At 35.2% G+C, this 26,821-nt stretch overlaps 2 protein-coding genes across 2 annotated transcripts; both read right to left on the reverse strand.

Moving 5' to 3' along the window:
* Positions 1-10,428: 10,428 nt before the first annotated feature.
* Positions 10,429-11,652, reverse strand: LOC142609023 (uncharacterized). Its single transcript, XM_075780668.1, has 3 exons — positions 11,134-11,652; positions 10,834-11,038; positions 10,429-10,778 (listed from the first exon to the last, which is right to left on the reverse strand). Exons 1-3 carry the CDS (start codon positions 11,650-11,652, stop codon positions 10,429-10,431), a joined length of 1,074 nt encoding a protein of 357 aa, XP_075636783.1.
* A 5,179-nt stretch (positions 11,653-16,831) lies between these two features.
* LOC142609980 (pyruvate kinase, cytosolic isozyme-like) lies at positions 16,832-19,823 on the reverse strand. Its single transcript, XM_075781701.1, has 3 exons — positions 19,475-19,823; positions 18,071-18,532; positions 16,832-17,859 (listed from the first exon to the last, which is right to left on the reverse strand). The coding sequence occupies exons 1-3, from the start codon at positions 19,712-19,714 to the stop codon at positions 17,047-17,049; spliced, it is 1,515 nt and encodes a 504-aa protein (XP_075637816.1). The 5' UTR covers positions 19,715-19,823; the 3' UTR covers positions 16,832-17,046.
* Between the last annotated feature and the right edge of the window lie 6,998 nt (positions 19,824-26,821).

Genomic DNA, 26,821 nt, shown 5'->3' on the forward strand with positions numbered 1-26,821 from the left:
GATTGGGCGATTTCAGAAGGACGGTAACTATGGAAGAATTCCTCTACTGTTAACCGTCGTGCCCCATTAGACATCACCCTATACAAAACTTCTACACCCAATAAAACCTTCTAGGCATTCGGAGAAATCTGGGAGACGGCCAATCCTAAGTATTGGAGAAGACGATGGTGAAGAGCACTCAATGGGAAGCGAAGCCCTGCTTTCAGCATCTGCTCGTACACCCTGACATCCTCAAGACCCCTATAGTAGCACTCTTCAGACTTAAAGGGTAGACGGATGGATATGTTGTCGGGTATTTGGTACTTCTCCTTAAGTGTATTGAAGTGTGATGGTTTGATGGTAGAAACGAAGTCATTTACCGTCCACAAGGGAAGTATGATGAATTCCCTGAACCCATCAGGACCTACGACAGATTGGATGGGAGGGTCTACACCGTCTAGGTCATCATTTGAATCATACTCTGACCCATCCTCGCCTTGCACCTTATCCTCCATATTGGAAGGAGAGTTGGCTGACGGTTCCCTTTCCTCGCTGGAGGTGACGGGGTCTACTTGACCTGACGAAAACACCTTATCGTAGCCCGCTTCATTGCTGACAAACGATTGACCACTTGACGCCTCACTAGACATTTGACACTACAAGTGACGGGTAAAAATCCTAAGACTCTAGGTCTATAATGACGACCGACAAGCAAATATAATAAAAATAGAGAAACTTGAGATGAGAGAATACTCACAGCTTGACGATAAGGCGACGTAAAGGCTGAAGAGAACGGTGATACCAAGTTGACAAGGCGATGGTTCGAGAAGAATGGATGGTAGCGCTCTGATCAGCAAAAAATATCCCAAAATGTGAAAATGAAAGGGATGAGCAGCATATATATAGAGGGAACGGCGCGAAAGACGAAGGGACGCTTCGGTTCTAGCAAAGAACCACTAAAGCTTACCACGTGTCCCTATCGTATTAATGACCCTAGGCTAGCCTGTCAATCAACACATGCTTCTCAAGGATAGAGGAAAACCGTCAATCCATGGATCCGTGTAAAATAAGTGATGGGTCCATGGAGTGAAGGGCAACTGAAGAGGGTAGAATTAAAGTAAACGGTCAGAATTTACGAAGACCTGCGATAGGTAGCATCACTATGACGACGGATAAAAGCATGAGACGACAAAACCCCTTAAAGGTGGACGGATAATCTATGGGGACGAGTCACCTTCAATGTACAAATGATCCAGGGAGAATGGATCGCCTGAAGTGGACGGATAGCTCTCCGGATGGACATTGAGGTCGATGGAGCCAAATACGCCACATGCAATGACATGGCTTACTTGGCCCCCAAGGAAATTTCAAAGAATAATAACTTGCGATCCAAGATTAACCCTAATCAATAGAACCCTTACATGGAAAATGTCCCTTAAATCATGCGCATTTATGAAGATCTTCTCTAAAAGGAAATATTCCTCTAGCCCAAGGCACCAAAGTCGGTTCCCCGCTACTATAAAAAGGCCAAAACCTTCGGAAAACAAGGTACACATAATTCATCCTAGCTCTGGCATTCTAGAGTTGTGACAATCTCTTTGACTTAACCTTCGAAGGATATTAGACCGGTACCACGCCGGTACTCTCTTGAAGTCTTTTTCTTTTTGGTGTTGTGCAGGTATTATTTCGGGCACATGAGGACTGTGCAGCTTACTAACGATTTTCAACATCATTAGACACAATAAAATATCGCAACAATTTTACAACATTACAAATTAGCATATCAACTCACACTTAAATTTATTTTAATTTTTAATTATATTTTTTATATGCTAATATTGGAAATGTTGTCATATTTTGTTGTGTCCCTAGAAATTCTCTCAAAATGACAAAATTTAGCTATAAAATTGGTTGTAACCTAAGGCAACAACCTTACTCAATAAAATAAACATTATTACATATTTTGCAACTCTAACTGTTGAATTGCATATTCTTTATGATCTTAATACACATATAAAATTTTGTGTCAATTGGATATTATTTACTGTATGATCTATATTCTTATATTTTATGCATGGTTTTAAATTACAAAAACTTGCAATTTAAACAATTTATTGATGACATAGCTATTGATCTTTAATTTTCTAAAAAATTTGCAAGCGTAGAGGATATAAGAAGAAGATATAATATGATAGTGGATTTGTCAAAATTCACCTTCAATAAAAAGATATTGAGTAAGGTTGTAACCTAAGGCTACAACTAATTTTGTAGTTAAACATTTTTCCTCACAAAAATAATCATGACCCCCTAAACATAATCCTTAACTTCTTAAAAAAAAAAAATTCAAATAACAATTAAAAAAAAGGCCAAAAAGCATAAAAATAGCCTAAAAACAACAAAATTAGGCCAAACAACATAAATGAACAAAATTCATATTCAACAAAAGCTCATTCAAAAATAAATAATAAAAACTCCTAATCATTCAAATTCTCCTAATCATTCAAATTCATAACTCATTCAACCCATTCCATAAAAATAATTATATAGTCCCTAATTTAATTTTCCTAAAAAATGGTACCAAAAAATAAATTGTGGCTGTAAGTTCTCCTCAGTGACACTGGGAGCTCTGCTCCTCAACAGCTTGGCTCACAATCGTAACATATATCACTCATTGCTCTCTCTCTCTCTCTCTCTCTCCATTTTTCTCCTCACTATCATCATTTCAAACTCTTTCTCACTTTATTACTCTCATTTTAGCTTTCTCAATTCTCACTTAATTTCTTATCAGTCTCTTTTTGCTTTTTAATTTTGTTTGTAGAAAAAAAAATTGTAAAATTCATGTATTTATATGTTTTTTTTTGTATGATGTTGATATATTCAAGTTCTTTTTTTATTATATTTTATCTGTATATATTAAGAGGATTCAGAAAGTTAGTTATTGATTTTTTTTCCTGTCATAAATACCCCTAAATTAATTAACCAACAATTTAAAAATGGGGTTAAAATAGTAAATTGGCAAAAGAAAGTTAGTTATTACTTTTTTATTGTCAAAAATACCCCTAAATTAATTAACCAAAAACTTTAAAATGGGGTAAAAATAGTAAATTGACAAAAGAAAGTTAGTTATTGCTTTTTTTTATAGTAAAAAATGCGCCTACCTAAAACTTAAAAATAGGGTTAAAATAGTAAATTGACAAAATAATAAATTCCTACTTCTACATTGAAATGCATTCCTACTTCTAATAAATTCCTACTTCTACTCAATAGCTTAAAAAACTCCCCATGTATTTATCTTCTCCACATTTTCTGAATAGAATTTCTTATAAAAAAGAAACATGTACAATAAAACTTCCCCACTTTTCTTCTCAAAAAAAGAACTTCCCACTACTCATGTTTGAAAGAAAATAACTACCCCTCCAATACAATAAGGAAAAACTATCCCACGTTAAGGGGAAAAAAAAAAGTTTCTAACTAAACTATCCCATGTTTCTTTTTAAACTATTATATTATCAAAAAAAAAAAATTTTATAACTATTACATCATCAATTGGATTTGGATAAACACACAAAAGCTTCTAATTGAAAAATGAGTCCTATTCTCTTTGAAAAAAAAAACTCCTACCTAATTGAAAAATGAGTCCTATTCTTAATAACCCACTTAAAAAAAAATTTCCAAAGCCGCCATTGCTATTATAGTGTAAATGGCCACTTGAAATTTAAGTTCTACATATTATCTTATTCTCTTGTTTCTTTTTCTTGTCTTCTTGCTATTTTTTTTTTTTTCATAACACGTTGTTAGCACAAAGTTTTAATCAAATTCTAGAAGGGAGTTGTCCTCACTTTGCCTTTCGTATTGAAAGGTTATTCCTATGACACTTTGGCCTACTTGTTTATTTAACAAATTAAATAGACAAATCTTAAGCAACTTATATTGCAACCCAAAAAAATGAAAACAAAAAGAAAAAAGAAAATATTGTCTATATATATATATATATATATATGAAAGACCCCAAAAATGCTAAGCCCACTTAGAATATTGAAATTAGATTTTACAGGCTCAATACAACTAATTTGTTAAGAGTATGGGCTTGCAAAGTCAACTTTAATGCTCTATTATGATCCAGATATAAGGTCAGTGGAGTTAGGAGTTAGAGAATGGAAAAAAGAAGTACGAAATATGAAAATAACACTTCCTCAGGTGTGGCCGAGGAAGCAATGTTCATAAAAAGTGTTCAAGCTCTTAATACAAGATGATGTTCTACAGTTTCTATTCCTCTTTTCCTTTGGAGGGATTCCTTTCATTTATACAGTCCCTCTCATTACATCTAAGTCCTCCACCTATACAGCTCAATGCATTAATTGGATGCTTATCCCATTAGGACTCTACTGGAGGTGGTAGAGTGTTTTGTGAGCTATGGGATTACAGTTTATGGGTCATTCCTTCATTAATGCGATCAGCTGAGTTGGTACAGTGCATTAAATGCGAAGTTGATAGCTACTTTACCCAGATATTTCCTCCTTTACCTGCACGTCTCTATTGTCTTCCTCGGTATCCTGTCCTTTTGTGCAAGTGGCTAGCTAAAGAATTCCATAGGAGTGCATGCTCTTTAGGCTCCTCGGATGATGGGATTCTACGTCTTCCCTCCTCAGATTCTTATACACGTGGCCAGCCCGGACTAGTGTGCGAATGGGCCTTTTTCCACCCTTGGACTAAGCCCATGGGCTCTCTGTTGCATTCGGATCCTGCCCTCCCACAATATATATATATATATATATATATATATATATATATATATATATATTCATCTTGGGTAGTTTAATGTTGTTATATACTTCTATTGCGTTGTTTTATTCGTCAAGTCATTGATCACATTCATCATTCTTTTTCTTATTTATTTTTTTCACTCCTAAATTAATTTTACACGTTCACCTTGTGTGGTTTTAACATTATGTGTAATGGGAAAGTTTGTACTTTTTATAGAAAAGTATGTACATTTTGTTGAAAATTGTGTATATTTTAGGGAAGATCTATATATTTTGTGTGAATGTCTATACATTTTGTGAAAAAGTCTATATATTTTAGGGAAGTCTATATATTTTATAGTAAAGTCTATACACACAATGGGAAAGTTCGTACCTTTTTATGTGAGATCTACATCTTTCAAGGGAAAGTTTATATATTTTGGGAAAATATTTGTATATTTAGAAGAATGTATATTTTGTGCGGTAGTATGTACATTTTGTGGGACAGTTTATATACTTTATAAGAAAGTTTGTATAACTGATGGGAAAATCTATATATTATATGGGAAAGCATGTAAATTTTTTGGGAATGTTTGTATATTTTGTGGGAAATTTTGTACACTTAGTAGAAAAGTCTGTACATCTATGTGAATATTTTGTACATTTTGTAAGAAAAGACTGTATATTTTTCTATAGTAATTACTCTATATATATAAATGATGGGAAAGTATCTATACATTATGGAAAAGGGAAATGTCTGTACATTTTATCAGAAATTTTGTATATTTTATGGGAAATTTTGTACATTTGTGAGAAAATTGTATATTTTGTGAGAAAGTCTTTAAATTCTATAGAAAAGTTGGTATATTTTGTGAGAATATGTGAGAAAGTCTATACATTTTGTGTTTGTGGGAGAGTCTGTGTATGTTATGGAAAAGTTTGTATATGTTACGGGAAACTTTGTATATTTGATTGGAAAGTCTGTGATTATCAACAAACAAAAAAAAAAAGATTGGAAAGTCTGTACTATTTGTGAAAAACCAAGCTGCACTGTACGTGGTCCAAAAACCGGTGCTTTTAGCGGTTGATTTGGCAGTGTGTACGATTGACTTTCTTTAATCTTGAATTGGACCAGTTGAACCTCTTAAATCGTTCTTTAATCTTGGATTGGACTAATTAATCCTCTTAAATAGATTCTTTTTGTAAGTTTTCTTTTATTTAGCTAAAAATATAAACAGGATAGACTTCGAAAGTTAGAGATATGGGCATGGGCCCTTAAATATCCAAAAAAAAAATTAATAAATTTTGAAAAGGTTACCTTAAATTTGTAAGAGTTTGATAAATTTTAAAAATATCAACCTGATTTTGGGATTGTATATTTTTCAGGTTATCATGGCCAATTCACCATCCCAAAACTGACCAAATAACATCTTGCATACTACACATGACCGCAAAACTGAAGTGCAATGCAATAATAGTTTTTGCCTGCAAAGTGCAGTACTAAATAACCCTAGTTATGGCAGTTGATTATAGTTATTAATTTAGGTTCAATATCACAGAATTTGACTATAAACATTATTGTAGCCTAGGGCGACTCCTATTAAAAAATTAACAAGATTTTTTTTTTTTGGGGTTAAAAGGCATTCAATTCAAAACAAAAGAAGAGTTAAACAGTTACAGATGCCATACCGGCAGTAGCAAGCCTAGCATAATACAAGCCATTATTATCCTTAGCAACTAAAGTCTCAAGTTCAGCACTAAAAGGAAATTCAATTACAGCAAAATCTTCCTTCATTCCACTGCCCCATTTTGCCAGCCAATCCGCGCATTTGTTGGCTTCTCTAAACACGTGGGATACCTTTGCTTGAGGATTGCTTTTCTCAAGCCAATCCGTGCTTTTTTTTTGTGTCCGTTAAATTTTATTAATTCTTGACCTCTCAATTTATCTGTATGCATAATTTTAGTCTACAAACACTTAAAATTTAAATATGATGGATACAGAAAAAAATAAAATTCAAGAATTTGCCAAAATTGGCATCCGAAAAAAAATATAACTATAGCTAAAGCTACAACAAACTGTCATTTTGGGAAATGACAACCAAGACGTGGTTAATTTGTTTTATACCGTGGCTGTTTCAGGATAATCCCATTCAAGACTATGCATTTCACTATATAATTCATTCTACCAAAGTTATTTACTATAAATCAAAATTTATATGAATCAAACAGAATACACACACAAACATACACATTTCATACCATTCCCTCAAGATCCTTCAATTATTTATAAAGAAAAAAAATCCCTTAAAAAGAAAAGAAAAGAAAAAGACAGAAAAATTGATACATTTCTTTCCTCTGTTTCTTCCTTTATACATTATTACCAAACCTTGTCCCAAAAGGAAAATAAACCATATATGAATACGATACAACCTTCACCAATATAGAAGAACTAACATATACATAAATACAAGGGAATTCATGTACACACACCATACATTTGATCTCACTCCACACACAGTGCTAGGAAACATCGGTCTTGCCATTTTCGAGCAACCCTTTATTCTTCAATAAACGTCATCACATTTACATTCATACCTTCCGCTCCACCCTATGGACTAGCAGCTGTTGTTAATTCCATTTTCTGTTGCCAACTTGCAAAATAATATCAATCAAAAGAAAATAAAAACTTGCAAACTAATAGATGCTAGCAGTAGTCACAACTTCACTTATTATTAAACGAACAATGAGACAATGAATTAACACTTCAACAACCAAGTTTAAACTACAACAGACTGACTGAAACATTCATATACCACCATAATCTACCCGATAATCAATCAATCAAAATCAGGTTGACTTAGCATTGCGATTTAGTGGAGAAAAAGAGCAATTTTGTATGAAAACACAAACACCCAAGAAAAAACATGTTTTCAGAACTCAACTTTTAAAATTGCCTTTTTTTTTCAAAATACAAAGCTTTCAAAGTTCAAAACGCTAACCCAACAAAAACCCTCAAAGTTCCAATGATAATTTCCCATTGCAATCAAACCCCATATCTCCTTTTATCCAAAATAAAATACCTATCGATTAGATTCTTATTTTCCATGAAAAAAACAATATGCTTCAATTTAATGCAAAAGAAAGTAACCAAAAGAAGTAAACAAACAAATATAGGATTGGGAAGCCCGCAAAGCCATCACAGCCCTCTTGATTGAAAAAATCGAAGATGGGTGGGCTCAGACTGCAGGCAGTCTTCATCACAAAAGGGTGAAAGTGGAAGTGATGAAAGACATTGCCAACAAAGAGGGCTCTTTCACTCTTTTTTCAGAGCCGCCATCAACCCCTACAGAGGAGAGGAGGAAGGGTGGCTCTTTCTGATTTAGAGAGATTAGAAGAGACCCCCTAAGCTGCGTCCTTACACTCGTAGTCACCTTCACCTTTCTGCTCAGATAAGATCAAGTAGTTTGGTAATCTTTGTTCTAGGGTTTCTGCTCTCTTTTATACTTCTAATTTTCCATGTTTGCCCTTCCTATAATTACGAAATTCCCACTATACCCCTTAAAGTTTGCTATCGTTTTTACTACCCTTTTTTTTTTTTTTTTGCGAAAACCGCTACTTGACTTCCCGGTTCTCGTTGGTAATATCTTTTTAACCCAACCATGTTAGATTGGGTTGAGTTGAATCGCCAGGTTGGGCTTACATGCTTCACGCTGTGTAAGTAATTTTTCAACTATTACAATTCTTTTTTTTTTTTAAAGAAGATATTACAATTCATATAATATGTTGCAAATTTACAAATTAATCGATACTAATTCTCACAAATTAAGGCATTCTTCCCTCTCTTCACTTCGTATGTGTATTTTAATATACTTAATTCTTTAAAAAAAATTCTCACAATACCAAAATATAAAATAAATTAAAATAAGTATAATAAAATAAACTTATATATTTAATAGGTTAAGTTAGGTCAGGTGATTTTTTTTTTGATACAAACACAATGTATAGTCAAGTGAGTTGAACTATCAACTTGAACTCAATTCAACTTGAGGCATAAAATAAAATTTCTACTCATCTCAATCCTCAAAAACCAACCTAAGGCATAGGATTAGGGTTGCGTTGGGTTGATTTGGTGGGGTTAATGTGGGTTGGATGCACCCCCTTGTAATAAGTGATATCATGTTACAAGGGAATTTGCTTGGAAAAAAATTTTCTAAAATTTATGCGGTAGTATTGAAGTAAAAAAAAAATTAAGGAATTTAATTTTATATATATTGTATAAATTAATATATAAATAACTAAATAATTTTTAATAGGCTTTTTTTAAATAAATTTGTTAATAGAATTTAGTAATAAATGAAGAGTTCACTGTACTATTAAACTTACATTATGAAAAATGATTTATATTACTGTATTAGTCTTTTTTTAAGGTTAACCTATTGTTTTTGTCCTAAATAGCATCAATTTTGGTTTTCACCATTAAAATTTGGATGAATTTTATTTTTCTTCTCTAAATTTGTTATAATTTTTTAATTCTTAAACTATTGAAAATTTTAAACATTTTGTCCTTAAATTTTTTTTTTTTAAAGATTATTTTTCATTCTTAAACTATTGAAAAAAAAAAGTTCATTTTTATCCTTATTTTGCCCTTAAATTATTGAAAAAAAAAATTATAAAAGTTTGGGAACACAAAAAAAAAAAAAAAAATCTTTTTTAAAAGTTTGGGATGAAAAGAAATTCATGCAAGATTTAGGAACAAAAACAATTTTTTTTCTATGTTTTAAAAACTAGAGTGAAAAGCAACCAATAAAAATGAGTGGTTTCTAGTTTTAGGTCTATCTTGGATTTACTCATTGTTCAAAGCGATAATGTTATAAATAATTTTGAGTAATCAACATTTATTGAGATTTCACAAAATTAGATTTCCCTACATATTTCAAGGATTGACACACTGGCTGGCACTCTTCTTGAGGTTTATATAAATATCATACATAAATCTCTACCCTTTCACATTATGGCTTTCTAATATTCCTACAAAATTAAACAAACCTCGAGAATAGAGTGTCATACATCAATAAACTATGCATGGAGTATAATATCATCCCTAGTTTGAGTAAGCTTCTTTAAAAATGAAATATTTTGTTATGAAAGTAATAGTATGAGAGGGTGTGGACTTATTTATTGCATTATAAACTTCAAGGGTTGAATATCATTTCCTGAAACATTTAGGGAAGTGTCATCTTGTGAAACTTCAAGCAAGGTTGATGTAATTTTTTCAATAATTATTTAATAATAGAATAATTTATAATAACAAAAAATAGTTGATGTAAAATCTAAAATATTCAATTCATTTAATTTCTTACTTTTTTTTTTCTTTTAAAAAATAATAACATGTATCTAAAGCATTATATTGAGAAGTATTTTCTACCGATGGTAACCTCTTAAAAGAATAATTACCTTAGAACGAAGCTTGTCACACAATCCTTCTAAAATGATACTTTTTTTTTTTTTTTGAGAAATAAGACAGGTAACACTTTTATTAATGTAAATGAGAATTGGCTATATCAGACTAAACAATGGGAGAAAAAATAGTGAAACATCTTCCATCCACCCTACATAATCATTGACATTAATAAAATGCCTGGATAAACTCTTTGCGAGTTTATTACCATCTATTTTTGTGTGAGAGTATAGTAATTTTCTAAACGAGCTAGAGAACCCCAAGTATATCAAGAATGAGTGGCTTTATAGATGCCATAGAGATTCCTCCTTCCTTCAGTGCTTGTCTAATAGCAAGGCGGTCACCCTCTAATACTGCTTCCTGTATTCCCACTTCTTGTCCAAAGTCCAGTGCACGGCATGCTACAATTGCTTCAATATCCGTAGCATCGTAGGCTTGGGGTAACAGCTGGATAAGGGAGGCAATCACAAGACCCTCACAATCTCGGATAGCTACGCTTACACCGCTTTTGTTTTCTTGTTTGAACACTGCTCCGTCGAAATTCAATTTGAACACTGCAATAGGAGGTGACTTCCGTACTACCTTGGGTTTTTGCAGAACTGGATTTGTTGGAGGAAGAACGGCAACAAACTCATTAAGCTTCTCAGTAGCTACCTATGCGCGTTGGTCTGCGTTGCAACTTGGTATACGATGGCAGATTTGGTTTTGCTGGTTCCAAATCGTCCATACTGTCATTGCGGAGAGATCGGGTTGGGCATGATTTTCCAGAATCCAAGAGAGCAGCTCTCTGAAATCCACGAAGTTGTTGGTGCGACAGCAATTCCATTGACCCGATTCTAACCACACTGAGTTCAACTCCCTGCAAGACCATAAGGTATGCACAACGGTTTCATCTTCCCTGGAACAGCGCTCACACCTCGGCGAAATAGCAATGGATCTCCACCTCAGGTTCACCTTTGTTGGGATAGAGTCCTTGCAAGCCCGCAAAATGAAATTTTTTATTTTGTTTGGGACTCTCAGCACCCAAATCTTTCTCCAAAAACCTTCAACAGGTTGATCATTGCCACCTTTAACCCTATCGTGTGCCTCCTTGAGAAATCTATAACCGAATTTGCTTGTGTACCTCCCTGATTGTGTGAAGGGCCAGAATAATTTTTCTGCACATGCTTGCCTTGCTAGGGGAATATGGTGGATCAGTTCAGCCTCTATGGGAGTAAAAATGCCAGCAATCAGACCTGTGTTCCATGTCCTTGTTGGAGTGTCAGTCAGCAAATCTACCGTAGCATCTTCCAAGGACTCTAGTGGGGCTGATGTGTTGCGGTTAGGATGTTTAATGGGCAGCCAGCGGTGCTGCCATATTTTCACTGAGCAGTCATCTCTAATTCTCCATCTTGCACCACTTTCAATGACATCTCTGTCATGAAGTATGCTCTGCCAAGTATATGAACCCCTCCTAGATTCCTTTGCATCCATTATAGAGCTACTAGGAAAGAACCTTGCTTTAAAGACTTTGTAAAAAAGAGTGTTTCTCATGGACTAATCACCACGCCTGCTTTGCCAAGAGTGAATCGTTGTAGAGGGCCAAATCGTAAAATCCTATACCCCCATCCAACTTTGATTTTGTCATGTCTTCCCACTTAAGCCAATGAATTTTACGCTTGTCTCCACGTTGACTCACCAAAACCTTCTAATCAAGACTTCAATCTCATTGCATAACCCAATAGGTAGTTTAATGCACCCATAGCATAAGTAGGGATGGCTTGGATAATGGATTTGATCAAGACTTCTCTACCTGCTTGTGACAAAAGCTTTCCTTCCCACCCTTGAAATTTCCTCCATACCCTTTCTTTTATATAATTGAAACTAGCTTTTTTCCCTTTCCAATCAACAAGGGAAGTCCGAAATATTGTCCATAATGATACTCATCTCTAACCCCTAAAATTCCCTTGATAACTTGCCTCAAAGCTTCATTGACTAGCCCACTAAAAAAGAGTGTAGTTTTTTCCCGATTCACCTTCTGGCCCGACACACTTTCATATTGTAATAGCAACTCCATCACCTTCTCACACTCCATTGGTGTTGCCCTAAAACAATAGGCTATTGTTTGTAAAAAATAGGTAAGTAATTTTTGGCCCTCTTTTTACAAAGTGCAAAACCAATAATGTCTCTTGTAATAGCTACCTTATGGATAAGGCCATGTAGCCTTTCCATGCAAAGAAGAAATAGGAAATGAGAGAGAGGGTCCCCTTGTCTAAGGCCTCCCGTTGGATTGATTAATCCTTTTAGTTCCCCATTAACCATCACTGAATAAGTTACAATTTTCACACAAGTCATAATGAGACCCACCCACCTATCTTTGGAACCCATCCTCAACATTAAGCTCTCCAAAAAATCTCATTCAACATGATCATAAGCCTTGCTAATGTTTAATTTAAAAGCCATATAACCTATGGAGCTAGACTTATAGTTTTTCATACTATGTAAAGTTTCAAAAGCTATCAATATATTGTTCGTAATAAAACGGTTTTTGGCAAATGCAGATTGGTGTTCAATAATAATTGATGGAAGGAAATTTTTTAGCCTATTTGCCAAACCTTTTGAAAAGAACTTGTAAAGAACATTACAAAGGCGAATGGGGCAATAGTCTATCATACGTTCAGGATTTTTTTTTTTTCTTGGGGATAAGAGTAACATGTGTATAGTTTAAAGGGTGAGGTAGGATACCTACATCCAGCCATGATAGCACCGAGTATGTAATGTCACCTTCCACCATGGGCCAAAAATGTTGAAAAAATGGGGGAGGCATCCCATCCAGGCCAGGTGCTTTCAAGGGTTCCATTTGTTTTAGGGGAATAACAACTTCTTCTGCACTAAATTCCTTCATCATTTGGCAATTCATTGCGTCTATGATCACCCTTGTAACTACACTTGAGAGGTTTAGATTAGAGGTAGTAAACAATTCTTGGTAAAAATCTGTGATAACTCTTGCAACTTCCTCCATATTTTCGGTCCAAGCATTGTTGGAATTATAAATGCCCATTAGAGAGTTTATTTTGAAGCGATGAGATGCACGAGTATGAAAATACTTGGTGTTGCCATCCCCTTTGCTCAACCACAATATTCTAGACCGTTGTTTCCACATTCTAGTTTCACAATCTAGCAAGGAATTAATTTCTAGTTTCAAAGCTCTTACCCGTGTATTGTCCCCACTTCTTATTGCCATATCTTCTTCCTCAATTAGCAACTTCTTCTTTTGGTTAAGCTCCCTACGAAAGTTGCCAAAGACATTGTGATTCCACCATGTCAAGTCTTTCACACATTGGTTCACCTTGTTGATAACCATTGTATCCAAATTTGTGTAAGCACAAGAATTCCATGCTGCTTTGACTATTTTCCCACACCGGTTATCAGAAAGCCACATCTCTTCAAAGCAGAATAATTTTTTCTAAATTGCTGGTTCTATACCTATTGGATTGATAAGTAGTGGGCAATGATCAGATGAGAGACATGGGAGGTGTGAAACCCTAGCTTTTGGATATCTTAAGAGCCATGAATTTGTAGCTAGACCTCAATATAATTCTCCCATATTGAGTGTCCATTGTCAAAATGCTTGCACCAAGTAAATTTTGGTCCAATAAACCCCAAATCCATAAAACAGCATTCATCAATAATGTCTCTGAACAATTGCATTTGATTATGACCCCGAAGAGCTCCATCCAATTTTTCATCTTGTCTTGTTATCTTATTGAAATCACCAGCACAGAGCCAATGAATAGTTGGAAGAATATTCAAAGCATTAAGCTTTGACCAAGCTTCATGTCTCCTCCAGGTTACTGGTTCCCCATAAAAACTTGTGAATCGCCAAGCCTGTTTAGAAAACTTATCAACAAAAGCATCAATATAGTATTTTGATGAATCAACCACAGTAAGATCAATTGTGTCCTTCCATAGCAAAACCAAACCACCTCCTCGATTTTCACTTGGTACAGTCCATCTGTTTGTGAAATCCAAATTTCAAAGCACACTATCAAGCCTTGTATCATTTGTCCATGTATCAGCAAAGAACACAACAGAGAGATCTTTTGCCCAAATATAATCTTCGAGCTCTTGAACTATTCGTGGGTTCCTAAGCCAACGACAGTTCCACACTAGGAGACTCATTATGACTGGCAGGACTAGCAACCAGCCTCTACCACTTCAATTGTTGAAATTTCATCACCAATGGCAACCCCACGTTTTTTATTGGGTAGACCATTAGGGATATTTAGAACCTCAATTGATCTCTTTTTTTTCCTTCTCCACTCTCGCAGGTTGGGGTTTCTACCTCCTTGCATATTATGTTCCCCACCCTTTTCCACGTTGCTTGCTTCACATTCTACCCTGGCACATTCTACTCCTGAATCTGTGAGTCACTTGATGGAAGTGCCAGCTCAACCTCAGAATTAATTCTCGCCTCCTTAATTGCTACTGGTGTTATTTTCGTCTCCTTAATTGCTGCTGGTAATAATTTTTTCCTTATTAGGACGAGTAATTCTTAGGTACTCCCAGAGCACGGAGAATGGTGCTTTCTCTTCTCACATTCATGGTGGGGTCCGCTTATTAAATTCATGGTGGGGTCCACCATGAATGTGAGAGGAGGGAGTACCATTTCTTATTAGGACTATTGACCACATTTAATGATTGCCGTTGGGATTGTGGAAAATTCTTAGGTACTCCCGGACTATAGTGAAATGATACTCCCGGACTATAGTGAAATGATGTTCCTTCCTCTCACATTTATAGTGGACCCCACCATGAATTTAATGAGCGAACCCCACCATGAATGTGAGAGGAGGGAGCACCATTCTCCGTGCTCCGTCTCCGTGCTCCGAGAGTACCTAAGAATTACTCTAGGATTGTTGTGAATGAGAGTTAATAGGAGTAATAATTGGTGGGTTGTCATGCGTATCACTCTTCACTTCCACAACCGGATTGGCAAGTGCATTAAATTGGCTTGATTCTCCAATTATGGTTGATATCTCGGGCTCTTAGACATTACCATATTAGAGTTTGAAATCACAACCCTTATAGTCCATAACTAATGTAACGTCTTCATGCACCGTTTCAATCCTATCATGCGTCGTTTCAGTCCTTTCTTTCACCACGCCGACCCCCTCAGTCGGTGCTGCCGTGCCGGAGTTGCTCCTAGTCCTATCGGCATGATCCTTATCGCTCCATGCATGTTAGGGTGGCTTCTCTCAAAAATCCCAGGCACCACAACTACTGCTTTCCCCACTAAACGATATGGAGAGGCCCGAAGTGATGGACCAAATTGCTGTTCAAAGGCCTGTAGCATGCCTTTACTTTGAATCCATAATTCACAACTTTTATCATCGTGATTCATCTTACCACACCGATAGCAGAGATTTGGCAACCGCTAATATTTAAACGAAACCCACATTTTCTTCCCATTCTCTAGGTTGACTTTCCTCCCTCAACACAATGGCAAGTTGATATCTAACGTGACACAGACTCAAATAAAATTACCCCCATCCTCATTATCCGTAGACTTGTGTACCTCTCCCACTATTTCACAAATGCTTTCGGCCACCTTCTTAGTCATATATACCTGATGGGTATTTTGTGGACTTGAACCCAAAACGTAGCTATACGGAAGACCCATTCATGGATAGGTGAGTCGTTGACATTCCTTTGCAGAATCACCAAGTGTTTGTCAAAGCTCCATGGTTGATTCTGAATTATTTTTTCGATCTCCTCCTGGTTGCTAAAGACAAAGAGAACAATATGTTTTCCCATATTCCAAATTCGAAAGTCATTGTTTGTCCTCCAAATCTGTTTTAACGTTTTTGCCACAACGTCCATATTTAGGAAACGGGGAGTCAAAACTTCCCCGCTAAGATGAACTCCTGAGACTGCTGATCACTTTGAAAGGTAAAATCGGAATCCTCCCTCTCGGAGAGAGACATATTTCGACAAGTATTTGTGAGCTCCTCCATTCAAGTGTGTTGGAAGAAAAAGAGTGAAAAAACAAAAGAGTGCAACAAAGTGTTTCCCTTACTCCCACAAGAAAAAAACCCCACAAGCTCTCAGGATAAACGTGTTATCCAAAGAAGACCAACACTTATTAATTCTTAGACAAGCTAAGCATTTTATGATCGGCAAAAACTTATTGCTCACACATTAATGCACAAACCTTAACACAATCGTGACTTCAAGTCATAATTTCAATTGCTTTTTTTTCTTTGTGTAAAGGTGTGTGATAAATGTGTAATAAAAGGTAGAAAATCTCGATATTTTCGAAAATGGAGAGACAAAACTAAGTGGACCAAATCAATATGCATATGAAAATTGGTGGCCTGTTCTGTTTAGATGTGGACTCTAGAGTTTAGAGCCTAGTTTTTCTAATAGCTTAATTAGCTTCCGTTCATATTGGAAGAATCATGGCAAGTTTAACCTTTTTCATAGTCTTTGTATTTGTTCCACAGGATTAATCTAGCTTCGTTGGAAGGGAGCATACAGAAATCCTGATTTCCATTTGGGACAGGCCCTATTTGACTAATCAATTCAGAGAAGCTGAATATGATGCACGTATAGACAAGGAAATATGAGACAATAAGATAAGAAAAAAAAAAAACAATACATTGACAAAATTGTGGCGCGGTGCACCCAAAATATCAATTCATTAATCTCTAATATTCTCACCAAAATCCAAAACATCTATAGTCATTAATCCCTCATATTCTCTCCAAAAACCAATGTGAATACTCAAAACAACCGTTCTAACCTTAAATAAACTTAAAGAAAAGCTGACAAAATTAGGAGCTGCAAAATTTAGATGACCATTAACTCAAACATCCCACAACATTATCAATTAACAGACAAGATCTTGATAACAGAAGCAGTGTCTACTTTATGCAACACCACAACTGAGTCTCCAGGCTTGCAAAGTTCCTTGGCCTTGGCATGTTGGAGGGCCAACTCTATGGTTTCATTGGTTGACTCTGCATTAGAAGCTCTTGCAGATCCTGCGCTCAAAACAGGCATTAGACCCCGATAAATAAGGCTATGCCTTGCTGGAGCTGCATCACTGCATGACCACTCAAAAGAATCAGTTGTTATCTCTGGAACCACCACTGACAAAATTGGCATGCTTGGCCTGTACTTAGCCACCAGCTTTGCCGTGCTTCCTCCTTTGGTTAGGACAACAATCAGAGCAGCTTTAATGGAATGGGCTGTCCTCACTGCTGAAGAAGCCAGGCTCTCTATTGGGCTCATAGGCATTGGTGCAGTTTCCATTATTCTCTTAAAAAGATCCCCATAGTTTATAAAATTCTCTGCCTCTGCGCAAATTCTAGACATGGTCTGAACAGCAATTTCAGGATAGGCCCCTGCAGCGGTTTCTCCACTAAGCATCACACAGTCAGTACCATCAAGGACTGCATTAGCAACATCAGTGGCTTCAGCTCGGGTAGGGCGGGGAGATTTGGTCATGGACTCCAACATCTGAGTGGCTGTCACCACTGGTTTTCCTAGTATGTTGGCCTTCATTATCATCACTTTCTGAGCTAGGAATATCTTTTCAATTGGAATTTCCATTCCCAGGTCGCCCCGTGCCACCATAAATGCATCTGAGCTTGCTAGAATTTCATCAAAATTAGCAACACCTTCTTGATTCTCAACCTACAAAGACACAACAAAACATTTAATGGATATAACAGAAACTTCTGAAAAGAATGCATACATACTGATTTCAGCTGTATAAATGTTACACTACACTCAATATTAGGTGGTGACATAAAGCTGAGTATAATTTTAACTGTTCTAGTTTTTGACGCAAGATAAACACAACTTAGTTCTACTTTCCAACAAATTCTCTAATAATTAAACATACCTTTGACATGAGAATGATATTCTTTGCATGTGGTCCTAGCACTTTTCTGGCCTCAGCAAGGTCAGAACCTTTACGAACAAAAGACAAAGCAATCATATCAATCTTATTTGGAACTCCCCAACCCAAAATATTATCTATGTCTTTCTCAGTTAAGGTTGGCAGATCAACAACTACCCCAGGAAGATTCACATTCTTCCTCTCACCAAGAAGAGCAGAGTTCTCACACCGACAACGGACCAAACCCTGTTCCTTGTCACAAGCCAGAACAGTAAGGGAAATAGTCCCATCAGCACACAGAATAACACTTTGTGGCTTCACATGCTCAGCCAACTTCATGTAGCTCATACTTATCAGATTCTCATCACCTTTTATGCTATAGTCTGTAGTGATGGTAATCTCTTGACCTTGTTGGAGTTGTATTGGTTTGGATTCCTTCAAAAATCCAGTTCGAATCTCAGGACCCTGAAAATTTTCAAATATAAGAAAACCACATTGACAGTCAACTTACCAGAAACAAAAATGTCAGGCAAGTACCTCATATCATAACCGATTTGTATTGTAAATGAAATCTTCAAAAGCAGAATACCAAGAAGCCTATGTGCTTATTAGAATTTTTAATTGGAAAAGGAAAAGAATCAAGTAATTAGTTTCCAAACCAATTACTTGTTGAACAGGACAAATACCAATTTGTAATCAAGTAATGTAATCTTAAAAACAAATATCCTATGTGCTAATGGGTGGTGAGATATGGATCATGAATATAATCCCCAATGAATCAAATTAGATGATCTTAAAGGAGGACAAAGAAGAAAGACCACAAATTAGCATCAATGTAAAGGATCTTTCAAAGCAAAACGTACAACTTTATTCCTCAAAAAAGTTAGATGCCACTCTGGAGGACATGAACAGCAACATTACAGAATAAGAAAAGAGCTTTTAATGCTCATCCTTTATAAAGGATCTGTTTTTACAATTCATAGCACTATATATATTAAATTAAATATTTCAGTTGCTTCTTATGACCAATTTTTTTTAATAAAAGAAAACAAAAGTTTTCATGAACAAAAAATTAACCCCAAAAATAAATGCGTACTTTCAAAATTGACAAAAATCATCTTGAATTAAATCCCTCTCTTGTTCTCAGGCCAGATAAATGTAGCATCTTGATTTGCTTTTAGTTATAAATAAATACAATCCAACGGTATAACAACCAAAAACCAATCTATTTTATGCACACTATCGATGAACAAATAGGAACTGATTCTAAGAGCAACCAAAACAGTCTAAGAGAATCTCTACATACACAGAAAATATTAATGAAAAAAAAAGTACCAACAAATAGAAAGAAAGAAAAATAGCTTTAAAGAGAAAACCGAAAAGAAGGCTTATATAATGAATAAAAACCTTAGTATCCAACATGACAGCACAGAGAATGCCAGTGTTGTTCATGGCAGTCCTGAGATTATCAAGAGTCTCTTGATGGTAAGCATGAGTGCCATGAGAGAAGTTAAAGCGAGCCACGTTCATCCCAGCTCTCAAAAGCCTCTCCAACATATCGACAGACCGAGAAGAAGGTCCCAGAGTGCACACAATCTTAGTCTTTCTATTGCTCTCAGACCCATCAACTCCAAGAATCTTCTCCATTATGCTATGCTATCAACTACGTAAAAACAAAGGCTCAAAGGGTTTTTGTGTTTTCTGTTAAGGGTTTTACGGCTTCTCACAATGACTAATGTGTCTATATATATAATATATGTAAGGATGCTTCCTCGACTTTTTTCTTGCTCCGCGCGTGCGTTATAGGCTTTTACTTTGTGCTTCGGTTTTGTTATTAATATTGCTTAAGACCCAAGCAAATTTGAACTACAAGGAAAGGGGTATATGTCCTGGAATATACTCTTTTTATACATTAATAATTCAATTTTTTTTTTTTTGAGTTCTTTCAATTTTCTTATTCAAAATTTGCATTCAATGCTATAATAACAACTTTAGTGGAAAAAAATAAATCAAATATTTTTTTTAAAGTCTCAGCCCATAACATCCCCTTAAATAAAAAGTCTCAGCCCATAATAATATTTTCTTCTTTTTCTAAACTTTTTGTTTTTGTTGAGATTTCCTACCTTAGTGGGTTTTCTCTACTTTCCCAAAGAATGTGTCCCCTATAGTATTGGTCGGACCAAACATGTAAATGGCCACTTCTCTGTAAATTTTGTTGGTTCAAACTTAGACCATAGGCTTGAAATTCGTACAATGTGAAAATTTTGTCCCTATTGGACAGTGTGAACACATACTAATAGGCGGATAAAGTAGAAATTTCTTTAACATAAGAGAGGTGTTACGTCCACAACATTTTTACAATATTTTTACAACTAATCATCTATGATTTGTGAAACAACCAGTAACAATTTGTGAAAATAGTCTAAATTTGAAATAATAATCTAGTTTTGTAATAATAATCAAAGCTAGATTTGTGAAAATGCTCGGAAAAAGCTTTTAAGTTACCTCTACCCCTAGAAAAATATAGTAGAGTATTCAAATAAACCACAGAAGTTTCTTAATTAATTAGAAACTTGAATTTCTCCATTCTTTTTTTTTTTTTTTTTCATCAAAATGTTTATAGGTTCCTTGCACTTCACCCAATGCGTAAGGTTTAGTGGCCCCTCCATTATTCTAGAAACCAAAAAAAAAAAAATTAAATGGCATACTGTGGTACAGCCGGATTTCCGTCATGCTAAGCTCTAGTGCTAATAAATTGTACATTTTCTATTATTAAAATAAAAAATAAAAAAAACAAACAAACAAACAAAAAATTGTTTTCCGCCTATAAGACACCTGATATGATGGAGCTTTTGTCATCCCTAATAACCCTAATAAGATGATTTTAATTTTTTACCCTGATGAGATAGAGATGAGAGAGACAAGGTTGGCGGTCTGATATTAATTTCTAACCCTAATGAGACAGAGATGAGAGAGACAAGGTTGACAGTGAGACAGCCAAGAGAGAGAAAAAAGTGTTTTGGGATAATGGGATTAAAATTAATGAATATATAAACAAATCAAATTATAAATAGGATATGCTAATTATATCACATAATAATAAATCATTTAAGTTATGTACATACTTATTTTTAAATGATATTCAATGTCCTTAAGAGAAATAACACACTCTTCTTATTATTATTAATAAGACTAATACAACAGCAATAACAAAATTTTAATCTCAAATTTTTTAGAAAAATATTATATTCACAACATTTTTACAATAAATCCTAAGTGACAAGTTTTTACTGATTGTTATTATTGGGGCTGTAGATGCTCATTTTTTTTAGAAGCCTAGCAAGAGGAAAAGCCCAAAAACGTGGGCAAAAGAAAGTGGGATGGAAATACCATTAAACCCAAGTGGCAGGAATAATGGATCATGGGTCCATAAAGCAAACAAATGGACCCTGAAAAAGTAAATGAGCCTAAGAAGGCTCGAAAGAAAGAAATAGAAAACTTATGGGCAGTATGGATGTAGAAAAGTGAAAATGGGTCATAGCTGTCACGGCAGGCCCAAAGCAATGTAAATAAAGAAAGTAAGGGGCGATGGAGAATCCATGAACCCCAAAGATGAAGTATGATGCACTTTGGCCAAGAAAGCCTAAGGAGTTAGTAAAAGCTCATGGGAAGCATAGAATTGGAAAGGGCCAAGGACGCCCTAAGAAAGTAAACGGGCCAATGATGCCCAAAGGGAAGTAAGCATGACGCGGGAGCCCGCAAATAGTAAAAGGCCCAATGAGTTTATTGGGCCATCAGAGAAGGAATGAACAGTAAACCCGAAGAGGCCCAGCAGCCCTGGGTCAAGCAAACTTCACGGCAGGCATAATAGAATGATGTGGTAGGAAGCAAATAGCAAGGTTGAGAATAAAACACGGAAAAAGCCCATAATCGGGCAAGGCCCAGCCCCTAAGGAAGCAAGCCATAAATGAGAGGTCAGAAAAAGCAGCCCGAGCCATAAGAGGTCAAAGACGATCGGTAGAAGGGGTAGACGGACCTTTAGACCACAACAAACGCATGAGCAGCAGGCAGATTTTGGACGAGCATGGGAGCAAAGCACGCGCAAGACCTAAACACCACCAGCCTGTACCCAGCCAATACAAGAAGTGGTGGGTCATGGGTTAGAGGTAAGAAGGCATGATCTAGTGGTAGGGAGGGAGAAAAACCTATTTTCGTGTTTCCTGCTCAAGCTCTTTTGGAGGTAATGTCCTGTTGGAATGACATACCACCCAAAAGAGGCAAAACTGAGTTGGAACCGCTAGGTGCATGCCATAAGGGACAGAGAGAAGGAGAGTACTTACACCGTAGCAGGTAAGAATGCCACGGCAAGCAAACAAACAAAAAAGTCTTCTTTGTCTAGTGAGGTGGAGTGGCGCGGCCAATGCAGGTAAGTGCGCTGGCTGGGTAACTAACCAGTTAGTAATGGCCGGCAAGGACACTCACACCAGACAAAAACTGTTAAGGGCTAAAATGGTAAAAGCCAGCCACGACTGGCATTATATAAGAAGCCTTTGCTGTGCACGGCGGGGGCAGAGCAACCTCTGGGAGGATAATCACTAGAACTAAGAAAAAACAGTGAGCGTAAAAACCAAGGGAAAAGAGGGAAAGAATTAAAGAGAATAGAAAGAAGAGTAAAAACGACGAGAAATGAAGGAAAGAATTAAGGAAGAGAAGGAAGAGTAAAAACAGAGTGAACAGAGTGGTAGGCATGCACTGAATGGGTCGATCTCCCTCTCCCTCTCCGACCCATGTTCTCTAGTAACGTCAAAGGACCTCTCTAAATACAAGCCATTCAAGCCCGCCCCTTCAAAGCAGTCAATTTCTCCTTTAGAGAGATTAGTCACGTTGAAGAGGTGATCCCCCTTCTTGACTTAGACTTGACAACGCAACTTGATATGACAGACTGACATGTTTTTCCTTTAATAAGCTTACTACCGTTCATTCTATACTTACTTTTTGTTGTTGTTCCATAAAACGGGCATTCATTAACAAAGCCCATTATTCACTTTTGTCTGAATCGTAAAAGAATTTCTATTATTGTCTTTATTGTATCTGTCTGCCGTAGTTAATGTAACAACTCTGCCTGCCATGAGCGTGTGATCAAGGCTCGGCTAACAGAGGCATCGTTTGCGCACAAGCCAGACTTAGGAGGGTTGCTATTAGGTCGGTCCCAACTCCCTGATCCAGAAAACTTTGGGCCTAGTGCAGCAGGAGGTGGCCCAGTCCAACATTTGCAAAAAAGACCTCCACATGGGCAAAAAATTAATTTCAATGATAAGTTCAAATTTGAACCAATAACAACTAACCACCTATAATTTGTTGTGAAAATGTTTTTAAATGTTGTCAATGTAGCACCTCTCAATTTTTTAGGTTGACTATGGATCTTCATTGAATTAGTCTAAGTTAGACACATGTTTTCTTTTCTTTCATTCTATTATATCCAAAGCTATACTTTCTATTACTTTCTTAATTCATGTGTCATTTTTTACTTTCTACTTTCTTAATTCTTTCTTTTTTTTATTAGTGTATCAATCACTCTCTTGTGAACAAATTATTTAGGGGACTCTTCCTTATCTTTTCATTCATGAAGGTCACCCATATCTTTAAGTAAATTTCCTCATTTCAAATCTTATCTTTTTGTGCATTTCCATTTATCTAGCTTAAATATTCTCATTTCAATTACAATCATTTCATAAATACCTTGCTTTTTAACCCAACAATCAGTAGCATAGAGCATGACCAATCTTATAAAAATTTCCCTTAAATTTAATATGTATTCTACAACCACACAATACTCTTGATGCACTTCTTTACTTCATCCACCTTGACCTTATCCTATGATTCATATCATTTTCAATCTTTCTATATTTTATGAATTATTGATCCAAGAACCAAGATATTAGAACCTCTCACTCTTTAGTATCTCTTGACCACAAGTCCTTACCACCCCTTCACCTCCACTTCTACTTTCACTAAACTTACATTTCATATACTCTATTTTAGTTTTACTTAATCTAAAGCTTTTAGTGGGTTCCAGTTAGCTCAACTAGTAAAGTTTCTGATAATTGAATAAGAGATATAGGGTTCAATCCTTACCTACACCAAAAACCGACTAATGTCTTGGTCTAGTAATAAAGAGCTATCATCAGAAGTACTGGACGGCAATAAGTTGAAACTCTCTCAAGAAACTAATTCTAAAGCTTCTAAATTTTATAGTGTCTCGTCAAATTTCTAACTTGGTATTAATTCTTCTTAAAATTTTATTCATTAAAACTAAAAAAACAAAAAAACACACCAAGGGACTTCTCCTTGAATCAATTTAGTGATCATCTCATACATTACTAGTGCAACGAGATATGAATTCAATGTTAACCCTTGATGCAAACCTCTAGTGATAGGAAATAGAAAACTCACTTGTGATGCCCCCAATTGTTCTCATAGTAGTTAAAATTCCGTCATACATATCCTTAATCAACTTAATATACTTTAGAGGTACTCAATTATTTTTCAAAACCCATGACATAGCCTCACTAGGAATCCTATCATATACTTGCTTTAGGTCAATAAGACCATATGAAGATCTTTACTTCTCTATATTTTTCCATTAGATGTCTAAGTAAGAAAATAGCTTCCATTGTTGATTTTACTGGATATAAAACCAAATTGAATCCATGATATTATCATTTCATGTCTTGACTCTTGACTTAGGTTCAATTTCTTTCTCCTAAAGTTTCATAGTGTGACTCTTAAGTTTAATTCCACAATAATTAATAATATCAATGAATTAAATATATTAGTTGTTGTTTTTTTTATGTGATAAATTTTAGTTGTTAATTGGATTAATTTGGTTAAAAATGGAAAAACAAATCATTTTTATTATGTTCTCTTTTGTTATTGCTCATATCTAAAACTTTATTTTATTAATTTGGTTACCAAACGGGGATAACAGTTGCAAAATACTTTATTATTGTAGTTTGCCAAATGCTCTAGAACTAAAGCTCTTTATAGTTAAAACTCTTTATTTCAAAAACAGCTAAAACTATACTTCCTACAACAATACTCAATAGGACCTTTAAACCCTACATCTAAATCTCTACTATCTATAGTAATACTACATAGATCCTTTGCGATTCTCAAAGAAAAAATAGATCCTTTCTTTTAGGAAAAAACTTTGAATTTACTATTCATACTCTATAAATCAGAAAAAGTTCAATCAAAATTTTATATTAGAATCCATTTTTGCGTCATGTGTCTAAATTTATATGACATAAATTTTTTAATCTTTATGCCAAGTGAATTAATGAGTGCAAAATACTAAAAATCTAATATTAATGAATTATAAAATTATTTTAAAAAATTCAATCACATACACTCAGCAAAAATCACCACACAACAAAGATCATCACACGTTCTATTTAAAATTAGAAAAAAAATTATCATGAGTAGCATTAAATTTAGGTAAAAATTTTAATATGTGACTAATTGCGTTTACATTTTAAAAAAATAATTTGACTAATTATTTATATTTTTATGATACAAACAGTGTTTATTTTTAAATGTATCCATACGTGTGCATGTCTTACATGCTATTTTTTAAAATAATTTCATTAATTATTTATATTTTATAATAAAAATTATGTTTAATTTTAAATGTATTCATGCATTTGCATGGGTTACAAACACTTAAAGCTCTAAAAAGTTTTTTTTTTTTTTTTTTTGTTTAAGTTTTATATCACAAAAGCTCTACTACTAAATTTCAACAACTTAAAATTCTACATCCTACAATAATTCCAATCAGGCACTTGGTTATATAGTTTTATTCACAAAGAGCTTTTCAAAAAAAGGTAGTAGCATTTGACAATTTACCATTATTAAGTTTTTTGAAACCGTTACACTTGTCTGATACTCTGTTAACCAAAATGTGAGAAATGACAAAAAAAGATAATATAAATTGTTGCAATTTTTTTTATAAATAATAATTATTAAAATTTAAATAATTAAATTGATGGTAATGTTTATTATTGTTGTTGTTGTTTTATGGGCACGGGATTTCTTTTTGATAGGGGGTATTTTTTATTGAGAAAATTTTCTAACTCTTCTTTACTCGTCGGGACAAACAACTCCTTCAATCTCCTTGAGACCCGCTGGGACAAACAGCTCCTTCAGTCTCCTTGAGACCTATCGATCACACAATATCGCTCGTACCTCCGTCATCAAGACTGAGAGCACCTGATGAGTTAATTTGCATACCAACGGGTGGGTGCACTTAGTCCTATAGCCTTTTGTGTGTTCTCCACCCATGTCACCTAATATGGAAAAAACTTGCACACCACGTCCAAAGACCCTACTACATATTCGTATCCTCCTAGTATGGGAAGTAAAGCCCTAAGACCTCGGAGTTTTAACTCCATATCTCCTCCATAAGGAAAGATTATATATTCTAGGGATCTTGGTCAGCTCTACACCACTATATAAGCACTAAGTCTCCTATTCCTTAAGGTACGTGAAATTTCTAGCTCAAACATTTTTGAGTTATTAGAAATTCTTCTCTCAATGACTTAACCTTGGAAGGTCTTTGGCCGACACCCCACCGGTGCTCTATGTAGGTTCTTTATTCCTTTGTTCTTCAAATATCCTAATTGGCACGCATGTGGACAATCGACTCACTAATTATTTTGTGCATCATCACTTTTAATAAAAAGTTATATGAAATTA

The sequence above is a fragment of the Castanea sativa genome, chromosome 9, assembly GCF_040712315.1.
Source record: "Castanea sativa cultivar Marrone di Chiusa Pesio chromosome 9, ASM4071231v1".
Taxonomy (NCBI): domain Eukaryota; kingdom Viridiplantae; phylum Streptophyta; class Magnoliopsida; order Fagales; family Fagaceae; genus Castanea; species Castanea sativa.

Excerpts from the sequence above, each read along its gene's own strand:
- LOC142609023 (XM_075780668.1), bottom strand. The coding sequence starts at position 11,652 with ATGGATGCAAAGGAATCTAGGAGGGGTTCATATACTTGGCAGAGCATA. Across the intron at positions 11,039-11,133 it reads AGGACTCTATCCCAACAAAG|GGAGTTGAACTCAGTGTGGT; the intron begins GTGAACCTGAGG and ends ATGGTCTTGCAG. Across the intron at positions 10,779-10,833 it reads ACGCAGACCAACGCGCATAG|TTCTGCAAAAACCCAAGGTA; the intron begins GTAGCTACTGAG and ends CAACAAATCCAG.
- LOC142609980 (XM_075781701.1), bottom strand. The coding sequence starts at position 19,714 with ATGGAGAAGATTCTTGGAGTTGATGGGTCTGAGAGCAATAGAAAGACT. Across the intron at positions 18,533-19,474 it reads CTGTCATGTTGGATACTAAG|GGTCCTGAGATTCGAACTGG; the intron begins GTTTTTATTCAT and ends GAAAATTTTCAG. Across the intron at positions 17,860-18,070 it reads ATATCATTCTCATGTCAAAG|GTTGAGAATCAAGAAGGTGT; the intron begins GTATGTTTAATT and ends GTGTCTTTGTAG.